This window comes from Oncorhynchus gorbuscha, linkage group LG11, assembly GCF_021184085.1.
Source record: "Oncorhynchus gorbuscha isolate QuinsamMale2020 ecotype Even-year linkage group LG11, OgorEven_v1.0, whole genome shotgun sequence".
NCBI lineage: Eukaryota > Metazoa > Chordata > Actinopteri > Salmoniformes > Salmonidae > Oncorhynchus > Oncorhynchus gorbuscha.
Genome location: NC_060183.1, coordinates 77,808,170 through 77,833,649, shown reverse-complemented (window position 1 = coordinate 77,833,649; position 25,480 = coordinate 77,808,170). Strand labels below are relative to the sequence as shown.

The 25,480-nt window shown below is 41.3% G+C and overlaps 1 protein-coding gene across 4 annotated transcripts in view; it reads right to left on the bottom strand.

The window, feature by feature from the left end:
- pam (peptidylglycine alpha-amidating monooxygenase) overlaps positions 1–25,480 on the bottom strand; it is a 150,609-nt gene that overhangs the window by 79,484 nt on the left and 45,645 nt on the right. For all 4 annotated transcript variants that reach the window (XM_046290581.1, XM_046290583.1, XM_046290584.1 and 1 more), the window contains exons 9-12: positions 25,280–25,328; positions 17,009–17,076; positions 15,645–15,725; positions 15,333–15,409 (exon numbers count right to left, since the gene is read on the bottom strand). In XM_046290581.1, the coding sequence (XP_046146537.1) occupies positions 15,333–15,409; positions 15,645–15,725; positions 17,009–17,076; positions 25,280–25,328 (275 nt within the window). The remainder of the gene's footprint in view (positions 1–15,332; positions 15,410–15,644; positions 15,726–17,008; positions 17,077–25,279; positions 25,329–25,480) is intronic.

The following is a 25,480-nucleotide window of genomic DNA, read 5'->3' as shown; positions in this document are numbered from 1 at the left end:
GGTCACCAATACTTAGTGGATTGGGAGGGTTACGGTCCTGAGGAGAGGAGTTGGGTTCCGTCTCGGGACGTGCTGGACCGTTCACTCATCGATGATTTCCTCCGTTGCCGCCAGGATTCCTCCTCGAGTGCGCCAGGAGGCGCTCGGTGAGTGGGGGGTACTGTCATGTTTGTCATTTATTATCATGTCTTGTCCCTGTGCTCCCCATTCTATTCGTTTCCCTCTGCTGGTCTTATTAGGTTCTTTCCCTCTTTCTATCCCTCTCTCTCCCCCTCCCTCTCTCACTCTCTCGCTCTCTCTTCTCTCTATCGTTCCGTTCCTGCTCCCAGCTGTTCCTATTCCCCTAATCATCATTTAGTCTTCCCACACCTGTTCCCGATCCTTTCCCCTGATTAGAGTCCCTATTTCTTCCTTTGTGTTCCGTTCCTGTCCCGTCGGTTCCTTGTTTAGAATTCACCGTGCTGTGATTGTGTATCGCCCTGTCCTGTCGTGTTTTTGCCTTCATCAGATGCTGCGTGTGAGCAGGTGTCTCTGTCAGCTACGGCCTGCGCCTACCCGAAGCGACCTGCAGTCTGTGGCCGCTTCTCCTGTTATTCCCCTCTACAGACTAGAGGATTTCTGTTATTCCCTGTTTGGACATTTCCTGTTAAGGATTCAGGATTTGTCGTTTTCTGTTTGGACTTGAATAAACTCTGTTTCTGTTAAGTCGCTTTTGGGTCCTCTTTCACCTGCATGACATCCTGCCCCTGAACAGGCAGTTAACCCACTGTTCCTAGGCCGTCATTGAAAATAAGAATTTGTTTTTAACTGACTTGCCTGGTTAAATAAAGGTTAAAAAAAAATGTCAAACTGTACATCTAGTACATTTAGTATTTTCTGTGCAGCAGTATGCTGCACAGCATGTACATATTTTACAGTTAGGAGACATGACTGTTTTCATTCTATGGAGTCTCAAAGAAGTGTAATAAAATTTGTACAAAAATTGTAATTAGATTCTTTCATTTTTACATTAGTAGAGGAGCAGTATACCCTGTCGCCCATAACTCATCACTGATAGTCAGACCTAGGTCCTTTTCCCAGATTATTTTCAAAGGAGGAGCCTCCTTTCTCAGAAAGGAGTCTATAGATAAGATATTTTGCCTTTAATGGATTGTGCAGTGACAAGAACGGTTTCATCTTCATTCAACTGAGTTCTAAACCTCCTCTTGGAAGTCTTGGAAGATTTTTTTTTTTTTATGGGATCTTGGCACATTGAATTCACTGCAGAGCTCTTGAAAGGATTTCAGTGTAGTGGTTTTCTGATGAAATAGGTCTGAAAAGGTCCTGATTCCTAGAGTATGCCAGAGATTAAAGTTGGCATCCCTCCGGGCTTTTGGCAAGTCTGGGTTGCCTACTATAGGCAATTGAGAACATATTTGGGAGGAAATGCCCAGGTATTACTTACAGTCCCTCCATGCTACTAGGGTGCTGTAAATCACAAAGGTTTTGTTGTTGCCCACTGTTGCCCACTTCACTAAAGTTATTAATGAATATAATTGAGCTTAGGGACAATGAACCACAGGATTGGGTTTCTATCTGAATCCACATTGACTCTTGTCTGTTTGTGATCCATGTTAGCATGTTGCGAATTTGGGCAGACCAGTAGTACAACTGAAGGGAGGGAAGGGCAAGCCCACCCTTAGATTCAGGTTTCGATAGAGTGGAGAACTTGATCCTAGGTTTTTTATTGTCCCATATAAATTTGGTGATGCTTTGGTGATGCTTTGGTTAGTTGTTTTGAAAAAGGAAACTGGGAGATAGCATGGGAGCATCTGAAATAAATAGTTCAGTCTAGGTCCTAGACCTAGGAGGATGTTCATACGGATGACATTATTTCTTCCTACTAAGCTAATTGGGAGGGAGATCCAGGTTTGGGAAATCATTTTCATTGAAAAAGCTATTCACATCTGGTGTTATGAAGATGCCAAGGTATTGAAACCCCTGTGTTTTCCATTGGAAAGGACATAGTGTCTTCATAGAACTGGTGAGTGTAATATTAAGAGGGCAGACAGTGGATTTGTTCACATTGATCTTATAACCTGAAAACTTGCCATACTGAGCAATTGTGTCTAAAATGGGAAGGAGGGATTTCTCAGGGTTGGATATACAGAGCAAGACATCATCAGCATAAAGCGAAATCTTGTGCTGCAGGCCGCCTGCAGAGACACCCATAATACTTGGATTGCTCCTTATCAACTCTGCCAGAGGCTCCGCCCCCAATAAGTAGAGCAGGGGGGACAGCGAGCACCCTTGTCTTGTGCCCCGTTCCAGAGGGAATCTGCCAGAGTTCAGTCCGTTAGTAGTCACCATGGCATTTGGATGAGAGTATAGTGATTTGATACATTTAATCAAATTTGGACCCACATTGAACTTTTCTAAGACTGAAAACAGAAAGCTCCACTCCATCCTGTCAAACTCCTTCTCAGCATCCAGTGAAGCCAGCAGGACAGGGGTCTTCTGTGCGTTTACTTGATCAATACAATTAAAAAGACAGCGAATATTATCAGAAGAGTATCTGTCTCTAATAAATCCAGTTTGGTCCGCTTTTATTATTTTGGGAAGAAGAGTGTTTAGTCTTTTGGCGAACAATTTGGTTATTATTTTGTAGTCAAAATCCAACAAGCTTATGGGCCGGAAGGATGAGCAGGATAGAGGGTCCTTGTCTCTTTTGAGCAACAATGTAATGCGAGCTGTGTGCATTGAGTCTGAGAGAACTCCGTTTTAGCAAAAATCCTCCAGCATTGGCATGAAGATAGGGCTGAGCTGGGACCAAAAAGCTTTGTAGAACTCTCTGGGGAATCCATCTGGGCTTGGGGACTTATTAGGTGGCATGGAGGTAATTGCCTCCAGGATCTCCTCAGGAGTGAAGAGGGAGTTGACATCTTCTTGGTCGGTCTCTGATAGTTTAGGTAGCGAGATTCTCTCTAGGAAAGAGTGGAGTTCTGCCACCGTGTGTTTTCTCTCAGAGGTATATAGTTTGCAGTAAAAATCATGAAAAGTTAAGTTGATCTTTTTTTGGGTCATATGTGACATTGTCCTCTGCTGTTTGGATAGCCGTGATTCTACGCTCTGACTGCTCCTTTTTTAATTGGTAAGCAAGCAATCTACTGGGCCTATTGCTATACTCATGGTATTTCTGTTTAGTAAAGAAAACTCTCCCGAGTGTAGTCCAAATTCAGTTTGGCTTTGGCTGCTTTAGGTTGACTCCAGGAGGTGCTGTCTGGGGATTGTTTATGTATTTTTTCACAACATTCAAGCTCGCTCTCGAGATCTAACCTGTGAGCTTCCATTGCTTTTTTCTTAGAGGAAACATATTAGATGACCTCTTAGTGTGGCTTTAGCAGCATCCCATATTGTGGCCAGAGAAACAGGAGAATCTTTGTTGTCTTGTGTGTAGTTGTCTATCCATGTAGTTACCAATGTATGGAACGCTTCGTTTGATAACATGGAGGTGTTGAATTTCCAGCTCTTTGACCTCGGGATGTTTTTGTAGAGGTCAAAGCGGAGGTGGACAAAGGCGTGATCTGAAAGTGCTATGGGTCCGATTGTACACGTGGCTGAATTTATGAAAGGGTACAATTAAAATCTCCGGCCAGTAACCCCACTTTTAAGAAAATGGTTTTGGTATACCTACTGGAGAGCTCCTCTTTGTCTACACCCATTCAGCAAAAGTTCACACCCTCTTAAGCCTTAGCCACAGCCATCTCTTTAAGGATTCAATTGTGAGGCCATGTGCTAAACAGAGGGAGTAGTGTAGTAAACAACCGACTGAAGTCTGGTTTATTCTACGTCTATTGACATGTCTGGAGACCGTTGTCTCTCTGACATCATGAACATTTTATTGTCATCCGGCATCAAAATTGTCGTTGTCGTTATGAAAAAGTCTTAAAAAGAAAAATGACAGGGTGCATAACATCTGCAGCCTGGTAGTCCAAAATAGCATAACTGGTGTATTTTAACACCAATAAACCCACCCGTTTAAAAATGAATTTACTATATGTCAATCTAGCAAACCAGGCAACTAAAAGCAACTTTCTAAACCATGTTTTGGTTTGTATCTAGGTTGTTAGCTAGTTAATGATAAGTTAGCAGGCTAGCCAGTTCAAATAATGACCACATCATATAGCTGACAAACGTCTTCAGCTAAGTTGCATTAATTATTATAGGAAAATAAACTCAAAACAAGATAATTCTTTACAAGTTAATGGCGAGCTAATTACAGAAAATAGCTTACGATTGTGAGTGTGATGAAATAAAGATAGGGCATTCTACCTGAGAACTTTAGAACTTGGACATGGTCTCATTGGCCAAACGTTAAATCCTATAATTTATACACAGTTGAAGTCGGGAAGTTTACATACACCTTAGCCAAATATATTTAAACTCAAGTTTTTCACAATTCCTGACATTTAATCTTAGTAAAAAATTCCCTGTCTTAGGTCAGTTAGGAACAGCACTTTATTTTAAGAATGTGAAATGTCAGAATAATAGTAGAGGGAATTATTTATTTCAGCTTTTATTTCTTTCATCACATTCCCAGTGGGTCAGAAGTTTACATACAGTCAGTAAGTATTGGGTAGCATTGCCTTTAAATTGTTTAACTTGGGTCAAATGTTTCGGGTAGCCTTCCACAAGCTTCTCACGATAAGTTGGATGTATTTTGGCCCATTCCTCGTGAGAAAGCTGGTGTAACTGAGTCAGGTTTGTAGGCCTCCTTGCTTGCACACGCCTTTTCAGTTCTGCCCACAAATTTTCTATAGGATTGAGGTCAGGGCTTTGTAATGGCCACTCCAATATCTTGACTTTGTTGTCCTTAAGCCATTTTGCCACAACTTTGGAAGTATGCTTGGGGTCCTTGTCCATTTGGAAGACCCATTTGCGACCAAGCTTAAACTTCTTGACTGTTGCTTCAATATATCTACATGATGCCATCTATTTTGTGAAGTGCACCAGTCCCTCCTGCAGCAAAGCACCCTCACAACATGATGCTGCCACCCCCGTGCTTCACGGTTGGGATGGTGTTCTTCGGCTTGCAAGCCGAAGAAGCAGTGGCTTCTTCATTGCATAGTAGTCTTTCAGGTTATATTGAATGGATATAGATGGATACAGATACTTTTGTACCCGTTTCCTCCAGCATCTTCACAAGGTCCTTGGCTGTTGTTCTGGGATTGATTTGCACTTTTCGCACCAAAGTACGTTCATCTCTAGGAGACAGAAGGTGTCTCCTTCCTGAGTGGTATGATGGCTGCGTGATCCCAAGGTGTTTATACTTGGGTACTATTGTTTGTACAGATGAACGTGGTAGCTTCAGGCATTTAGAAATTGTTCCAAAGGATGAACCAGACTTGTGGAGATCTACAATTTTTTTTCTGAGGTCTAGGCTGATTTATTTTGATTTTCCCATGATGTTAAGCAAAGAGGCACTGAGTTTGAAGGTAGGCCTTGAAATACATCCACAGGTACACCTCCAATTAACTCAAATTATGTCAATTAGCCTATCAGAAGCTTCTAAAGCCATGACATCATTTTCTGGAATTTTCCAAGCTGTCTTAGTGTATGTAAACTTCTGACGGAATTGTGATACAGTGAATTATAAGTAAAATAATCTGTCTGTAAACAATTGCTGGAAAAATGGCTTGTGTCATGCACAAAGTAGACGTCCTAACTGACTTGCCAAAACTATAGTTTGTTAACAAGAAATTTGTAGAGGTTGAAAACTGAGTTTTAATGACTCCAACCTAAGTGTATGTAAACTTCCGACTTCAACTGTACCAGTCACCAAGATGTTTTCTTTGTTTACAATTTTCTACATTGTAGAATAATAGTGAAGACAACAAAACTGTGAAATAACACAAATGGAATCATGTAGTAACCAAAAAAGTGTCAAACAAATCAAAATATATTTTATATTTGAGATTCTTCAAAGGAGCCACCCTTTGCCTTGATGACAGCTTTGCACACTCTTGGCATTCTAACCAGCTATTAACCAGCTACATGAGGTAGTCACCTGGAATGCATTTCAATTAACAGGTGTGGCTTGTTAATTTGTTGAATTTCTTTCCTTCTTAAATGCATTTGAGCCAATCAGTTGTGTTGTGACAAGGTAGGGAGGGTATACAGAAGATGGTCTTTTACCAAATAGGGCTAAGTCCATATTATGGCAAGAATAGCTCAAATAAGCAAAGAAAAAGGTCCAAATGGTGCAGTCTCAAAAAACATCAAGCTCTATGGTGAAACTGGCTCTCATATGGACCACCATAGGAAAGGAAGACCCAGAGTTACCTCTGGTGCAGAGGACAAGTTCATTAGAGTTACCAGTACCTCAGATTGCAGCCCAAATAAATACTTCACAGAGTTCAAGTTATAGACACATCTCGACATCAACTGTTCGGAGTAGACTGTGTGAATCTGGCCTTCATAGTCAAATTGCTGCAAAGAAACCACTACTAAAGGACACAAATAATAAGAAGAGAGTTGCTTGGACCAAGAAACATGAGCAATGGACATTAGATCGGTGGAAATCTGTCCTTTCGGCTGATGAGTCCAAATTTGAGATTTTTGGTTCCAACCGCTGTGTCTTTGTGAGACACAGAGTAGATGAACGGATGATCTCCGAATGTGTGGCTCCCACCGTGAAGCATGGAGGAGGTGGTGTGGGGGTTCTTTGCTGGTGACACTGTCAGTGATATATTTAACCAGCATGGCAACCACAGCATTCTGCTGCGATACGCCATCCCATCTGGTTTGCGCTTAGTGGGACAAAAATATGTTTTTCAACAGGACAAGGACCCAACACACCTCCAGGCTGTGTAAGGACGATTTTACCAAGAAGGAGAGTGATGGAGAGCTGCATCAGATGATCTGGCCTCCACAATTACCCGACCTCAACCGAATTGAGATGGTTTGGGATGAGTTGAACCAAAGCGTGAAGTAAAAGCAGCCAACAAGTACTCAGCATATGTGGGAACTCCTTCAAGAGTGTTGGAAAATAATCCTCAAGAAGCTGGTTGAGAGAATGCCAAGAGTGTGCAAAGCCGTCAATCAAGGCAAAGGGTGACTACTTTAAAGAATCTAAAATATAAACTATATTTTCATTTGTTTAACACTTTTTTTGGTTACTACATGATTCCATATTTGTTATTTAATAGTTGATGTCTTCACTATTATTCTACAATGTAGAAAAAAAAGTAAAAATAAAGAAAAACCATTGAATGACTGTTGAACGTTTGACTGTAACTGTACAAACCACCCTACTAAAATAGATACAAAAAAGCATAATATGAGGTACTTCTCCAGTTACTGGGATACAACACGAACCAATGGAGCCAGAGCAATAAGAGATATACTGATACATCTCCAAAGCTATAAATACTTTGGGGTTAAGCAATGTGCTGCATGCCTCCTGTTTGGAAAATAACAGTGGGAGTGCTGCTTGAAACACAGTCTATTCAAGGATTTAAACAATATCAAATTGAAGCCGGAGGTTAGAAACCAACTTAACACGAACAACAAAAACCCACCATTATTCAGAACGAATATATTCACAGCTTCAGAGATATGAGAGTCATTAAGAGTGACTATTACACGACAACGATGTTCAGCCATGGTTATCTAAATGCGCTCTTTGCTTATCTCCTCCCTCCCCCCCCTGCATTCCACTGTAGGAACACACTAGAATACTAGTTCTCACATTGCTCCCCAATAACCTACTGACAGCTTGGTGTGTGACATGTAAACTGCACTCCATTACTCTCCCAAATATCTTATAATCCATACACAACAAGATTACAGGTCTCCAGTTAGGTTACCACTATTGGCCAAGCTGCAACGTCAAAATAGGCTCATAAAAAAGGTATGAAAACAAAACTGTGCTTTTTCAAAATCTTAATTTAAGGTCAGGATAATGTTAGCAGAGGGGTTAAGCTTAGAGTTATGTTTCAAATCTGATTTTAAAAGACTTTTAGAACTAGGCGGGGCTTCCGACTTTTCAATTTAACCCGATAGTAGCAACCCTCCAGTTGGCTCAAAACTGGACAGCTCTACTGTGTGAACGAGGAGAGGAACGGCGGCCAATCGGACACGCGCTTGGCCATGCTTTAGTCGTTTTCTTCGTGTCCTTTCCTTAAGTGGCGTTTTGAAAGTCTCGACTCTCTGTGACAGCTTCGTGTCAGGAGCTGTGAGATGACACAGTGAGATAAAAACACTTGGACTAAAGGGCACTGGGAGCATGTGGGGGGGGGGGGGCATGGTCATTAGGATGCATAAGCCTGACATGGAGGATAAGACTGGAGCAGGGACACTGTCATTGTTAAAGTGGGAAGGCCAGCTCCGGGGCATAGATGTGGAAAATAGCTATTTTTAGTCTGGGTCCCAAATGGCACCCTATTCCTATGCACTGTGTATAGAATATGGTGCCATTTGGGACCCATACTTAATCTCACACACACACACCCTTATCTCCAATTTTCTGTATCCTTTTCCATGAGTCGCTCCTCGATAACAGGGTGGGGTAGATTGGACTAGATGGCCTCTCCTCAATAAAAGGGTGGGGTAGATTGGACTAGATGATCACTCCTCAATAACAGGGTGGGGTAGATTGGACTAGATGGTCGCTCCTCAATAACAGGGTGGGGTAGATTGGACTAGATGGCCTCTCCTCAATAAAAGGGTGGGGTAGATTGGACTAGATGATCACTCCTCAATAACAGGGTGGGGTAGATTGGACTAGATGGCCTCTCCTCAATAACAGGGTGGGGTAGATTGGACTAGATGGTCGCTCCTCAATAACAGGGTGGGGTAGATTGGACTAGATGGCCTCTCCTCAATAACAGGGTGGGGTAGATTGGACTAGATGGCCTCTCCTCAATAAAAGGGGGGGGTAGATTGGACTAGATGATCACTCCTCAATAACAGGATGGGGTAGATTGGACTAGATGGTCGCTCCTCAATAACAGGGTGGGGTAGATTGGACTAGATGGCCTCTCCTCAATAACAGGGTGGGGTAGATTGGACTAGATGGTCGCTCCTCAATAACAGGGTGGGGTAGATTGGACTAGATGGCCTCTCCTCAATAACAGGGTGGGGTAGATTGGACTAGATGGCCTCTCCTCAATAACAGGGTGGGGGGTAGATTGGACTGGATCAGGTATTCCCAAACACAATGCCGTCAGGGATACGCCAAATAAATATGTAGTTGACATTTTTTTTAAATAATACATATTTATATTTATTTGGTACTTTTTTTTTTTTTATCTCTTCACATTTTCAAACTGTCCATTTATATTTTCCAACGGGGCTATACATTTGGGTGAGTTTTTTTCCCCCCTCGCCTGAGTAGCCTCATGTCACTGGCAAAAATAAAATGAAACCATCTTGTGTTCAGCGAAATAACAACACAATGTCAAATACAGGTAGCCTAGTCAAATAATTAACGTCCAATCACATTAACCGTTACTCTCTCGCGGGAATTCCACTAACGGTCCGTATGTAGCCAAACGTAGCTGCTGCTTATGTTGGTAGCTGCTGCTCATGATGCCCTTTGCAACCACATACCTACGTTAGAGTGGATTCTCGGCGGTCACTAGCATGAATACTAAATACAGGCACAGACTGTGTGTGGAAAATGATTTAACACTGACACGCTCTCCAATACAACCCAACATTACAGAGTTATGTGCATCCTTTCAAGCACACCCTTCTCATTAACCTGTGGTGAGTTATTCACAATTGTCGATGAACAAATAAAGTTTTATATGTAAGATATCTAGCTAAAGAGCAACACTATTGATTATTATTATATTATTATTTGAGTCCTGGTCCTATAAGAGCTCTTTGTCACTTCCCACGAGCCGGGTTGTGACCAAAACTCAACTCAATCTTATGTTTAATAAATGTGATGTATAGTGTGTGTGTGTGTGTGTGTGTGTGTGTGTGTGTGTGTGTGTGTGTGTGTGTGTGTGTGTGTGTGTGTGTGTGTGTGTGTGTGTGTGTGTGTGTGTGTGTGTGTGTGTGTGTGTGTGTGTGTGTGTGTGTGTGTGTGTGTGTGTGTGTGTGTGGCAGGCTTACAATGACGGCGAAAAACAACATTTGAGAGTGCGCTGACCCTGGTGCTAGAGGGGGTACAGCTGGAGGTTGAATGATTGAAGGGGTACGGGACTACAAAGTTTAGGAACCACTGGACTAGATGGTCCTCAATAACAGGGTATGGTAGATTGGACTAGATGATAGGTCCTCAATAACAGGGTATGGTAGATTGGACTAGATGATAGGTCCTCAATAACAGGGTATGGTAGATTGGACTAGATGATAGGTCCTCAATAACAGGTTATGGTAGATTGGACTAGATGATAGGTCCTCAATAACAGGGTATGGTAGATTGGACTAGATGATAGGTCCTCAATAACAGGGTATGGTAGATTGGACTAGATGATAGGTCCTCAATAACAGGGTATGGTAGATTGGACTAGATGATAGGTCCTCAATAACAGGGTATGGTAGATTGGACTAGATGATAGGTCCTCAATAACAGGGTATGGTAGATTGGACTAGATGATAGGTCCTCAATAACAGGGTATGGTAGATTGGACTAGATGATTGGTCCTCAATAACAGGGTATGGTAGATTGGAATAGATGATAGGTCCTCAATAACAGGGTATGGTAGATTGGACTAGATGATAGGTCCTCAATAACAGGGTATGGTAGATTGGACTAGATGATAGGTCCTCAATAACAGGGTATGGTAGATTGGACTAGATGATAGGTCCTCAATAACAGGGTATGGTAGATTGGACTAGATGATAGGTCCTCAATAACAGGGTATGGTAGATTGGACTAGATGATAGGTCCTCAATAACAGGGTATGGTAGATTGGACTAGATGATAGGTCCTCAATAACAGGGTATGGTAGATTGGACTAGATGATAGGTCCTCAATAACAGGGTATGGTAGATTGGACTAGATGATAGGTCCTCAATAACAGGGTATGGTAGATTGGACTAGATGATAGGTCCTCAATAACAGGGTATGGTAGATTGGACTAGATGATAGGTCCTCAATAACAGGGTATGGTAGATTGGACTAGATGATAGGTCCTCAATAACAGGGTATGGTAGATTGGACGAGATGATAGGTCCTCAATAACAGGGTATGGTAGATTGGACTAGATGATAGGTCCTCAATAACAGGGTATGGTAGATTGGACTAGATGATAGGTCCTCAATAACAGGGTATGGTAGATTGGACGAGATGATAGGTCCTCAATAACAGGGTATGGTAGATTGGACTAGATGATAGGTCCTCAATAACAGGGTATGGTAGATTGGACTAGATGATAGGTCCTCAATAACAGTGCCTACACTATTTATTTTAAACATAATTCCTTTTGAAGCTTTATTGACTTATTGCAGCAACTGTACAGGTCAATTCTAGTGTGTAGAGACAGTACAATAGATGATTGTGTACTGTACTATACTCAACTTTGGTGCTGCATTTGTTCAATCTGCAAGCAACCAGATTTGAATAAAACCGCTGTTTAAACAAAACCAGTAACCAAGATAACACATGAATACGATGAATCCCAAATGTGAAGTGAGTGGACAGTACAAGACGGGAAGATAGATAATGTGTTTGACTTCTCCCAAAAATCTGGTTAGCCGGTTTGATTGAACAGAGCCTCTAATCTATAGTCCAATTTGAATTCCATTTTGTTCGTTTTTTTCTGTGAGCTCAATGCATACATTGCATAGTTTCTCTAGAGATAAATCAGATCCAGCCTGAACTGTACAATGTAGTAAGTAGTTGTAGTTTCCGACAGGCCAATATTCTACATAGTTTAGCGCACAAAACCTGGTAATTAACTACAATGACCATAATTCATTGTGCATCTACTTGTCCGGTCTGTGTTTATATGCTACGGGAGAGAGAAGGCAGAATCGTGAGGTTATATCGAGAGCAGCTGTTGCTTCGTGAGGTATCTCTACCTGAAGATACATGATCTAATTGATTGATAGTTGGTATTCAGCAGTCATAAAAGTATGCCTTATTAACTTTGAAGAACTACAAAATAGTGATTTTGTCAGACAGCGTAGGCAGCAGCTCTACAAAGATGAGATGATGACTTGGAATGAAATAATAAAGTCATCAAATAAAACTAATGTAATATACACAACAACTGAAATATTTTAATAAAGTAATGTGAATAAATGATGGTTAATAAGTGATAAGCAGTAATGGACAGTCACTACCATCATGGGACTTTTATTCATTGTTTTATTCTGTGTTGTTACAGAACTCAACCCACATAATGCATTGTGCATTTCATGTAAAATAAATAAATAATCAAAACTGAAACTGACCTCAAAAAGCATTAATCGCTCAGCACTTCTAATCTCTAACAGAACCTCAGCTAGCCTAGCCTGGGTACCAGTCTTTGTGCCATCATGCCACTCCCTGCAACTCTGTGTCATGCCAAAGACTGGTACCCAGCACCAGCACAACCTGTAGCCCTAGTCCAGAGGGGAGTCCTAACAAACCAGATGGAATCAACCATCCATAAAGTCATTATGCGTGTGGCTACACAACCATCTATAAAGTCATTATCAGTGGGGCTACACAGCCATCCATAAAGTCATTATCAGTGTGGCTACACACTACACAACCATCTATAAAGTCATTATCAGTGTGGCTACACAGCCATCCATAAAGTCATTATCAGTGTGGCTACACAGTCATCCATAGTCATTATCAGTGTGGCTACACAGTCATCCATAAAGTCATTATCAGTGTGGCTACACAGTCATCCATAGTCATTATCAGTGTGGCTACACAGTCATCCATAAAGTCATTATCAGTGTGGTTACACAGTCATCCATAAAGTCATTATCAGTGTGGCTACACAACCATCCATAAAGTCATTATCAGTGTGGCTACACAGCCATCCATAAAGTCCTTATCGGTGTGGCTACACAGCCATCCATAAAGTCCTTATCGGTGTGGCTACACAACCATCCATAAAGTCATTATGCATGTGGCTACACAACCATCCATAAAGTCATTATCAGTGTGGCTACACAGCCATCCATAAAGTCCTTATCGGTGTGGCTACACAGCCATCCATAAAGTCCATGTGGCTATCCATAAAGTCCTTATCGGTGTGGCTACACAACCATCCATAAAGTCATTATCAGTGTGGCTACACAGCCATCCATAAAGTCCTTATCGGTGTGGCTACACAGCCATCCATAAAGTCATTATCAGTGTGGCTACAGAGCCACCCATAAAGCATTATCAGTGTGGCTACACACTACACAACCATCCATAAAGTCATTATCAGTGTGGCTACACGCTACACAACCAGCCATAAAGTCATTATCAGTGTGGCTACACACTACACAACCAACATTGCAGGCAGCATCCCAAGACCTTCAAAGGGAGATATCGATACATTGCGGTAACGCCTAAGCCCCCCCAAATCCAGGCGGATTCCTTAGCATTGTCGAGTGGGCTGGAGCGTCTTTGGCTCATGAAGTGTTGGAGTGACAGCGCGGGCAGCACGGGACAAAAGCCCTCTTTGTGTTTCTAATCTGTCTAATGTCCTGACGCGCTAAAGGCAGCGCTGAGCTGTCCCAGCCCCCTGCGACACAGTCTGGAACAGCCTGAGCACACACACACACACACACACGCACACGCACACACACACACACACACACACACACACACACATAGAGAGGAAGGGAAGGATGGAGAGAGGAAGGGAAGGAGAGAGGGAAGGAGGGAGAGTGGGAGGGAAGGAGGGAGAGAGGACGGAGGGAGGGAAGGAGGGAGAGAGGAAGGAAAGGAGGCAGAGAGGAAGGGAAGGAGGGAGAGGAGGGGAAGGAGGGAGAGAGGGAGGGAAGAAGGGAGAGAGGACAGAGGGAGGGAAGGAGGGAGAGAGGAAGGAAAGGAGGCAGAGAGGAAGGGAAGGAGGGAGAGGAGGGGAAGGACGGAGAGAAGGAGGGAGAGAAGTAGAGAGAGAGGACGGAGGGAGGCAGAGAGGAAGAGAAGGAGGGAAAGAGGAAGGGAAGGAGGCAGAGAGGAAGGAGGCAGAGAGGAAGGGAAGTGACTGCACGCAATAGCCCACTGTTAATTAGCACAGACTGAAGCTATGAGTAGAGAAGACCGACTGAGCAGCCTGCTAATCAAGAACTAGAGTTTGTTAGGACTACACTTTTTTAAGTACAGGGTGCATTTCAATTCAAGTCAGGAAAGCCCACACACACCCACCCACAGCAACCTTCAACACCAGTTTTGTCAGTTTTCCAAGCGACTTTCTTGCTTCCTCGTAGCTAACAAGTCACCACCAGCCTTCAAGTTACATACCCTTTGCCTGCTTAAGAAACACAAGCTGCTTTTACAAAATTAAAAAACAATAGCAGCATAGAGTTTAATAGTAAAACCACAGTCTAGCTATGTTTTTCTCTTGAGTAGGCTATGATTGAATAGCCTATCTCTCTTGAGTAGGCTGATTGAATAGCCTATCTCTCTTGAGTAGGCTATTCAATCAATCGGTCGAAAATATTAAAACATGTATTTTTCCATATATAAATACACCCTGTTTGAATAAAATGAACTATATGTAGGCTACTGAGCTTGTATGATGCTTTAAGCACTGTGATTAAAAAATGTAGCCACACAAATTACTAAAGAGTGAGCCAGAGATCAATATAGCCCAACCAGAAGAAGAAAAAAATGGTATATCTAAATGAAAATGATACAAATCTAAAAGTAACTTCTATTGCCACTATGTAAAAATCGCCTACAATAAAGCCAACAAATAAAAACATTGACTGCAATTTTATGCATTTTGACTAATGCTGTGTTCTTTTGCCCAAACATAATAACAAATTCAATACTGCTAAATTCATTGTTTTGATCATTTTCAAATTCTCCCTGTCTGTCGAGATTTTATTTTGGAGTTTGTAAGTTCTCACAAATTATAATATAAAAAATGATAGAGTTACATTCACTTTTCTACCTGGTTTATTACGTTTAGACAAAGCGTTTTTCCTGCGTTTTTTAATTATTTTTTTTACACTGTTTGGACCACAATGACAGAAAAATGCCTGCAATAATATCTGATACACTCGTTCACTACTGCCTACAAGTCTTAAAATTGGATTGGTGAAGACATGGGCTAGTGGGAGTTTCCACCATATTACTTATACCAGTCATTTCCTTTGAAATCAGTGAAGGGACATGAACAAGTGCAACACTTTTGGAGGGAGCAGAGATAACTGTGACATGGCCAGACACCTACCTGTGGTAACTGAGGAGTCTGTCGTCCAATCAGAGTCCACTTCCCGTCTCGAATCCTGTAACCACTGACAACTTGTCCTGGGATAGGAGAGGGCAAAACCAATTAGGAATCCGTTCAGATTACTTCAGTAGAAAACCAATGACCTAAACAAAATCGGTATGTTACTGTATGTCATAGAATCAGTGTTTTCGCGATATATGCAGGTAAAAATGCTTGATTTTGATGCAGCAATTCTGGCATTTGCATGACAAATTGCTAATAAATTAATCTGATTTCTCATAAAATAAGAAATGTATGAAATCTGCTGCTTACCAAGCTTGTGCGTGTGGGTTCTGAAGGCAAACGGGTATATGGGATATGAGTTATAAGTGCAAGCCACGTCTGCGTTTGTAACTGTGGAAGGAATCAAAAACACACAGATGAATAGGCCAGATGACTAATCTGAAATGCTCTATTCAACAACTGCATCAGCATACAGAAAATACACATACACTATATATACAAAAGTATGTGGACACCCCTTTAAATGAATGGATATGGCTATTTCAACCACACCCGTTGCTGACAGGTGAATAAAATCAAGCACTCTGCCATGCAATCTCCATAGACAAACACTGGTAGTAAAATGGCCTTACTGAAGAGATCAGTGACTTTCAACCTGGCACCGTAATAGGATGCCAACTTTCCAACAATTCAGTTCGTCAAATTACTGCCGTGCTAGAGCTGACCCCGGTCAACTGTGAGTGCTGCTATTGTGAAGTGGAAAAGTCTAGGAGCAATAACAGCTCAGCCATGAAGTGGTATGCCACACAAGCTCACAGAACGAGACCGCCCAGTCTTGAAGTGCGTAGCGCGTAAGAATTGTCTATCCTCGGTTGCAACACTTACTACCGAGTTCCAAACTGCCTCTGGAATCAATGTCAGCACAATAACTGTTTGTCGAGTGCTTCATGAAATGAGTTTCCATGCCCGAGCAGCAGCACACAAGCCTAAGATCACCATGCGCAATGCCAAGCGTCGGCTGGAGTCGATGTAAATAGTCCGGTGGCCATTTGATTAAATGTTCAGCCGTCTTAAGGCTTGGGGCTAGAAGCTGTTAAGGAGCCTTTTGGTCCTAGACTCGGTGCTGCGGTACCAATGCAATGAGAAAACATTAGCGAAACATCCATTTACAAAACAGGAAAATGGAAAACACATCATCGTGGATCACTTAGCCTACATGATACGCTGGTATTTTTCCTTAACTGCTGCTGATGTCTTGCGGATAAATATGATACTGACAACAACAACAGCAAACAGAAAACAGGTTCAAAATAGCTCCCAAGCTTTACAAGCCATTACCACATAGAAAATAAATGAGCTACTGTTATTGCCTCCCGGACCAACGACAACACAAATACATTTGTGCAAATGACCCAGACAGGGGGGAAGGGGGGGGGCTAGCTATCTCAAAGTGATAAATTCCCTCATTCCCATGTCCCACTGACTTGTAATTACAAAATAAATGTTTTCCGGTGGAAGTAGTCAACTGCCGAAATTGAATGTATGTCCTGACAACGTAATGGGGAGAGGGGGGTTGGGCATGCATTGTGCTGCACACAGTGAGTGGAGTGGCCTCTCTGAACTCATACAGACACACAGACGGATTCACAGAGACAGATACACAGACAACATACCTTTATTTCCTGGAAGGATGACGGTGGTCACAGACATCATCAGATACATGCCAGCAATGAAGGGCTGTCTGTGGAAAGAGAATAGACAAAGAGGCTAAGTCAAACACTGATCTGGAGTCAACGGGTGGTGAGATTATTTTACAATGACTCTATACAGGGTGGATAGTTTGTTAGTGGACACAGATCTGAAGTCAGCTTTACACTGACATTTAACTGGATGGATAGTATCACGTTAGTAGTCACTGACCTGAAGTCAGTTTTACACTGTCATTAAACAGGATGGATAGTACCACGTTAGGTTGGACGTGTGGTGCCCGAATAACAACCTCTCCCTCAACGTGATTAAAACAAAGGAGATGATTGTGGACTACAGGAAAAGGAGGACTGAGCACGTCCCCATTCTCATTGACGCGGCTGTAGTGAATCAGTGGAGCAGGTAGAGAGCTTCAAGTTCCTTGGTGTCCACATCACCAACAAACTATCATGGTCCAAACACACCAAGACAGTCGTGAAGAGGGCACGACAGCACCTATTCCCCTCAGGAGAATGAAAAGATTTGGCATGGGTCCTCAGATCCTCAAAAATGTCTACAGCTTCACCATCGAGAGCATCATTGGTTGCATCACTGCCTGTTTCTGGCAACTGCTCGGCTTCTGTCCACAAGGCACAGAGGGTAGTGCGTACGGCCCAGTACATCACTGGGGCCAAGCTTCCAGACATCCAAGACCTCTATACCAGGCGGTGTCAGAGGAAGGCCCTAAAAATTGTTAAAAGACTCCATCCACCCTAGACATAGACTATTCTCTCTGCTACCGCACGGCAAGTGGTACCAGAACACCAAGTTAATTAAATGGCTGCCCAGACTATCTGCACTGTCCCCCCACCCCCCTTTATGCTGCTGCTACCTACATGTACATACAGTGGGGCAAAAAGTGTCCCCATTCATTCTTTCCTTTACACGGATCAGTCGTCCTGGTCCCTTTGCAGAAAACAGCCCCAAAGCATGATGTTTCCACCCCCATGCTTCACAGTAAGTATGGTGTTCTTTGGATGCAACTCAGCATTCCTTGTCCTCCAAACACAAAGAGTTGAGTTTTTACCAAAAAGTTATATTTTGGTTTCATCTGACCATATGACATTCTCCCAATCTTCTTCTGGATCATTCAAATGCTCTCTAGCAAACTTCAGACGGGCCTGGACATGTACTGGCTTAAGCAGGGGGACACGTCTTGCACTGCAGGATTTGAGTCCCTGGCGGCGTAGTGTGTTACTGATGGTAGGCTTTGTTACTTTGGTCCCAGCTCTCTGCAGGTCATTCACTAGGTCCCCCCGTGTGGTTCTGGGATTTTTGCTCACCGTTCTTGTGATCATTTTGACCCCACGGGGTGAGATCTTGCGTGGAGCCCCAGATCAAGGGAGATTATCAGTGGTCATGTATGTCTTCCATTTCCTAATAATTGTGGATTTCTTCAAACCAAGCTGCTTACCTATTGCAGATTCAGTCTTCCCAGCCTGGTGCAAGTCTACAATTTTGTTTCTGGTGTCCTTTGACAGCTCTTTGGTCTTGGCCATAGTGGAGTTTGGCGTGTGACTGTTTGAGGTTGTGGACAGGTGTCTTTTATACTGATAACAAGTTCAAACAGGTGCCATTAATACAGGTAACGAGTGGAGGACAGAGGAGCCCCTTAAAGAAGAAGTTACAGGTCTGTAAGAGCCAGAAATCTTGCTTGTTTGTAGGTGACCAAATACTTATTTTCCACCCTAATTTGCAAATAAATTCATTAAAAATCCTACAATATGATTTTCTGGATCTAATTTTGTCTGTCATTGTTGAAGTGTACCTATGATGAAAATTACAGGCCTCTCATCTTTTTAAGTGGGAGAACTTGCACAATTGGTGGCTGACTAAATACTTTTTTGCCCCACTGTATTACCTCGACTAACCGGTGCCCCCTGTATATAGTCTCGCTACTGTTATTTTACAGCTGCTCTTTCATTATTTTATATTTGACTTATCTATTTTTTACTTATCACTTATTTTTCTTAAAACTGCATTGTTTCACCATCGAGAGCATCATTGGTTGCATCACTGCCTGTTTCTGGCAACTGCTCAGCCTCTGTCCGCAAGGCACAGAGGGTAGTGCGTACGGCCCAGTACATCACTATAAGGCAGTATTTAACTGTAAGGTCTACACTTGTATTCGGTGCATGTGACAAATAACATTCGATTTGAAAACACTTACACTTTCATCTGATCAATAAATTGATTATGTTAATCACAGACTCAACCAAATTACTTTATTTAAATAGGCAAGTCAGTTAAGAACAAATTCTTATTTTCAATGACGGCCTGGGTTAACTTCCTGTTCAGGGGCAGAACGACAGATTTGTACCTTGTCAGCTCGGGGGTTTGAACTTACAACCTTCTGGTTACTAGTCCAACGCTCTAACCACTAGGCTACCCTGCCGCCCCGCTTTGTTAATCAAAGGGTTAAAATAAGCACATTTCTGCTGTACTCAACCTTTTTATCCAAGTAAAGTACATGTTGGATAAAAATTTCATAACAGGCCATATGTCGATAAACTTCCAAATGTTGAGAAAACAAAATAATCAGAGAAGTTGGGATCTTTTTGTGTCCGTAAAATTAATCATGCGAGAAATAGCCGTGGAAACATCTTTACACGCAAATATTGATATAATAACAATCCTATCGATGTAAAGTTTGAGTTGTGTGGTCCTCTCACTACGACTCGGGAAAGCATACAGTTTATTAGGCTACAGATTAAATACATGATGATGAACTTCACAGGATGATCAAAGTGCACCGTGATGAGCTTGAAGCTCCTTTCCAATAAATATCAAGGGTTTTTTCTGGTGACATGATGATCAATGCTTGGCTATCGTTTGACAATTAAAAATGATCTCCCTCTTATCCATAATCATCCCATAATGTATGCAATACCCACACTGTATCTGCAAGGTTTTGTCTGGAGAGACCAAAATGGGCACATTCGCTATATGATGCAACATTTGTAGTGGAAAGAACATCAGTAGAGTTGAAAATGCAATGGATTCCCATTTAACATGTATTGATAGATTCCCATTTAACTTGCATTGATGGAAACCAATTTAACCTATATGTTTATTCGCTACATGGGAATTTAAACACAAAAGTTATTAGTTTTAATGTGACTACGTCATCACGCACAGCCTTTTATCGACAACAAGTACATTTGATGGAAACATCTCTGGAGGGAAATATTGCTTTTACGCAGATCTTAGAATGAAAATCTGTGGCCAATTGGATGGAAAACTATCTTGTGAGCCAGAATGGCAACAGACTGCTATAATTTGTTATTCCCAGGACACCATAGATAGACATTACTCCGTCTAGTTTGAGCCAGAATGGAGACAGACTGCTACAGACAATAAATGTGCCCATCCAGTAGTATGGCAGTGGAGTGAAACTGGAGTATGGAGACAAAGGAGGAAGCGGACCGGAGCCGGCACCTTTATCCATCAGCCACCTCTTATTCCATCACTCAGAGGAAACAGTGGAACGGTACAATACGTTTAACGTAGATCACTCAGAGGAATGGTACAAAACGTTTAACTTAGGTCAATGACCCGTTTCAATAATGTCATTTCTCTTTGACAGCACAAGGTACAGAAACTATTTATAAATTAAACAACAGAAACTACGATTTAAATGAGAATAGGCGTTGGTTTGAAGCCAAAAAAGAAAGGAAATTCAGATGAGCACCACAATGTCTATTTCACCCATGCTCTACCAAGGTTTTCCAGCACACAGCTTTAACCTACTACAGTAGCTATGTTGGTATTTTTCTTCAGACTATGTGTAGGCAGGTTTCTTAGGATTTAAATCTTCTCAAACAGCTTAACTTATACTATTACAGGATGTGGTTCCACAATAATGTGATTTGTACGACATACAAGTTCTTCTTAGGGATCGGCGTCCCGTCAACGGGACAGTTGTAAATCATGCAGCGCCTTGTGTCATCATCACAGATTTTAGAGAAACAACAAATGTCGGTACATATAAGTGTCTTATATCGGCTGAAAGCTTACATTCTTGTTAATATAACTGCACTGTCCAATTTACAGTAGCTATTACTGTGAAAAATGCCATGCTATTGTTTGAGGTGAGCGCCTAACAACAAAACACTTTTTTCACCGCAATAGGTTTGTAAAATTCACCTCTGAATGTGAAATGTGTACTTACATTCTGAAATCTTGCTCTGATTTTATCATCCAAACGGTCCCAGAGATGACATTAAGTGTCGTTTTGTTAGATGAAATAATTTTTCATAACCTAAAAAGGTCCATATAGAATGCACGATCGATTTTGTATTTCCACTCGCTCAATTTGCAAAGAAAGGAATCTTCGAAAATCTAACCCTAAATATTGTTTCAACCGGTCAAATCACGTTCATATGTATTCCTCAGAGATCCTAGAACGTAACGAGACTTCACTATATCATTAGGGGTGTAGTATATCCTATAGGACACCATATTTGGTCAGAGAGCAACTCCATGGCACGCCGATGACGCGGGCGGTCTTCACTTGAATGACTAACTTTGTCAAATAAGCACCAATTGGGGTCAAACCAAGCTAGCTAGATAGCCAATGAGCTGGGCTTTACAGGAGCATCTGGAAATCATGTATCTTTCGTAAAATGTAGCTACTAAACGTGTGTGACAGCATGCCTTTTCCTTTTGGACAAAAATGATAAGAATATTCAGAGTTATGTAGTTATGAAAACTGGTTGTTTAGCAAATGTTGAATTTATGATATGTCTACTAATACTGGAAAAGCTGAATCGAAGTCCAAGTATACCGATTTGACGATATTCTTGCAGAAAATGTAATATGAATACAAATGTCTCCTTCACGATTTGCCCAAATGTACCTGGGTGACTTTACACTAAATGTCATGTAGTTCGCTCATACTTCAAGTTATCCATCTGAAACGTGGCACGTACACTGCTGCCATCTTGTGAACACCATTGGAATTACAACCAGAGTGATGGCTGGAACAGGGACCTTTCTGTTGCATTTCAAAGATGGTGGTTGAAAAAAAGGCTGTTTTTTTCTTTGTATAGTCTTTTACCAGATCTATTGTGTTATATTCGGCTACATTCCTTTCACATTTCCACAAACTTCAAAGTGTTTCCTTTCTAATGGTACCAAGAATATGCATATCCTTGCTTCAGGGCCTGAGCTACAGGTAGTTAGATTAGGGTATGTAATTTAGGCAAAAATGATTTTTTTTTAAATGCGGGCTATCACTAAGAAGTTTTTTTTAAGTATTGGATTCCTCACACACCACAGTAAGACATTATCCCATTCTGCTACCTTTTCATGTTTGCTTTGAATGCGAGCTTTGCTTTCACACTGACAAGACCATTAGGCTTGATTGAGCTGTTTTGTCTTGTAGTAATGTGGTGCATGACTGTATTTCACTATACCTTTATTTTAGAAAAGCATGTCAATGACATGTCATTGACATGTCATTTTAGCTAAACATGTCATTGTATTACTTTCGCTGTAAAGCATAATTTCAAAATCTCAGACAACAGGTGGATTAACAAAAGGCTAAACTGTGTTTTGCAATATTGCACTTGTGATTTCATGAATATTAATATTTTCTATTAATATTATTTGACTGTGGCGCTATGCTATTCAGTGTTGCTGATGACAATTATACCGGATCCGGATGGGTGGTTCAGAGAGGTTAAAGTAATGATGGACTTTCGTTTTTCTTTGCTTATTTGAGCTGTTCTTGCTAAAATATGGACTTGGTCTTTTACCAAATAGAGCGGTCTTCTGTATACCACCCACAACTTGTCACAACACAAATGATTGTCTAAAATGTATTAAGGAAAGAAATTCCACAAATTAACATTTAACAAGGCACACCTGTTAATTGAAATGCATTCCACGTGACTACTTCATGAAGCTGGTTGAGAGAATGCAAAGAGTGTGCAAAGCTGTCATCAAGGCAAAGGGTGGCTACTTTGAAGAATCTCACATATAAAATATATTTTGATAACTTTAACACTTTTTGGGTTACTACATGATTCCATGTGTTACCGTTTTGATATCTTCACTATTATTCTACAATGTAGAAAATAGTAAAAATAAAGAAAAACCCTGGAATGAGTAGGTGTGTCTAAACTTTTGACTGGTTATGTATATATACACCAGTATACACAATATATAATTTTAATAGCAGGACAGTGTAAAGTTCATTATCCCTCTGAAGGGTATGAATTAGGCTGTTTGAGAAGGTCTGAATCCCAAACAACCTGCTTGCAGTACAATACTTACTGTAGTATGTCAAAGCCGTGTGCTGGAAAACCTTGGTAGAGCACGGTTGAAATAGGCATTGTGGTGCTCATGTGAATTTCCTTTCATTTTCGGCTTCAGACCAATGCCAATTCTCACTTAAAATGTATTTTTATCTAGTCCAAATATGGCTGTTCCCCGGGCGCCGAAGACATGGAAGTCGATTAAGGCAGCCCCCCGCACCTCTCTGATTCAGAGTGGTTGGGTTAAATGCGGAATTTCAGTTGAATGCATTCAGTTGTTCAATTGACTATCCCCCTTTCCCTTTCAACTATTTGTATCAGTTTGAATCACTTTCAAAATGGGGGACTTTTATTTGAAGGCGAACTGCAAATTCCACTATTGTGGCTAATCCTCATTGTGGCTAGCTTCACACAGGTGTGCACGGCAGAGTTGTAAGTTTGGCACAGTTGATCAGCACACATGATTAAAACATGTAATGAAGACAGGGGGAAGGAGCACACTGGAATGTATTATAGATGTTAAACTGGTGAGTTTTTCTGATGCTAGCAAGCATGCACATGCACACTGCAGTCAATGCACAATAGAGCCAGGAGGCTCTGTTAACGTCAGACAGCAAAACAAATTCTCAGCAGTTTGAGTTGTGTCCTGTCAGACAATGAAATGTGGCTAGCTCTTACTGTGCCTGGACTATGGAGTAGCTAGCTAGTGTTGCAAAGGCCCATTGCATGCATAGTAAGTTAGCAGCATGACAATTTGTCCAAAGTTTGGGGTTGGTTTTGAGCTGATGTACGTTAGCTTGCTAGCTATGTTTTGTGGAAAGGACTGGCATTTGGACATGAACTAGCTATCATTAGCTAGCTTCAGCTGTTTTTGTCTGGCTCTAACTAGCTAGCTTGCTAATGGCGGAAGTTATTTGTGTAACAAACCTTCCATAAACAAAAATAGCTAGCTACCTTACTTTGCCTGTTTGTTAGTTAGATAGCTATCTTTCAGCTGACTGGTGTTAGCTAGCTAGCTACAGAGGCTAGCTGCTGGACTTTGTACAATCAAGCAAACATTAGCTAAGTAACATTAGCTAGCTAGCTACCTAGCTAATCAAAATAGTCAGAAATGCTACAAAAAGGTAGCACGTTATTGGTTCTTAATGGTCAGAAATGAGCTTGTGAGATCGATAAATTATAAATGTAATAAACTGTTGCACCTACAAATTTAGTGAAGTCCGATGGTCACTTTATGAACACTATAGTCTCGTTTTAATCCGACATCTAGAATTTGAGCAAGGTAGGCGCAATAAATACTCTGAAAACTAAATTGTTAACGACCCTGTTAAAAAATCTTATATGTGGTTCTCGGTAACGTACGGACAGTTCATGACCTCCAATCAAGTTGATTTTCTCATTTTCAACTAGATTTGCTTCATGTTGGCTTAGATATGATGGTAGGGAGATTTTAGTTTAATACTGAGCTTCAACCAATGCCTATAATAAATCCTAGTCTTTTCTTCTTCATAAATTGCATACTTTTTAATTTGTATTTATCCACTGTTTCAGCCGTTGTTTCAAATAAGGGGGCCAATAAAAAAGTGCTGGGTTGGACTTCATTCCACTCACATCACACTTATGATGCTGCCCACAGATAAGTATTGTAGGTTAGTAGTGCACTATACTTGACAAGAGCCTTATCGGCCATGTTTTAAAAAGTAGTGCAATATAAAGGGAATATGGTGCCATTTGGGACGCAAGCCAATACAAGTCAAAATGTTCTCTCTGTTCAACTGAATGAATCACCCAAATTGGGTTGTTTGTGTCTGTCCCAACCCAATCCAATTAGCCTGCGAAGCTGCAGACATATACAACGGTTATAAATTACAGTAAATGATTACATAGTATTTCCTGTAAATATGGAAATGTACTACAGGTAATTGATATAATACTTACGGTTTGGAAGTCATTCGTAAGGTAAGTCCTGAGCAATCTCTATGGTGGTCTGAAACAAAAAACGTGCAATTAGCCAACAACAAATTATCGATTTTTATAATTTTACCTTTATTTAACTAGGCAAGTCAGTTAGTTAAATAACTGTTCAGGGGCAGATGGACGCCAGATTTGTACCTTGTCAGCTCGGGGGTTTGAACTTGC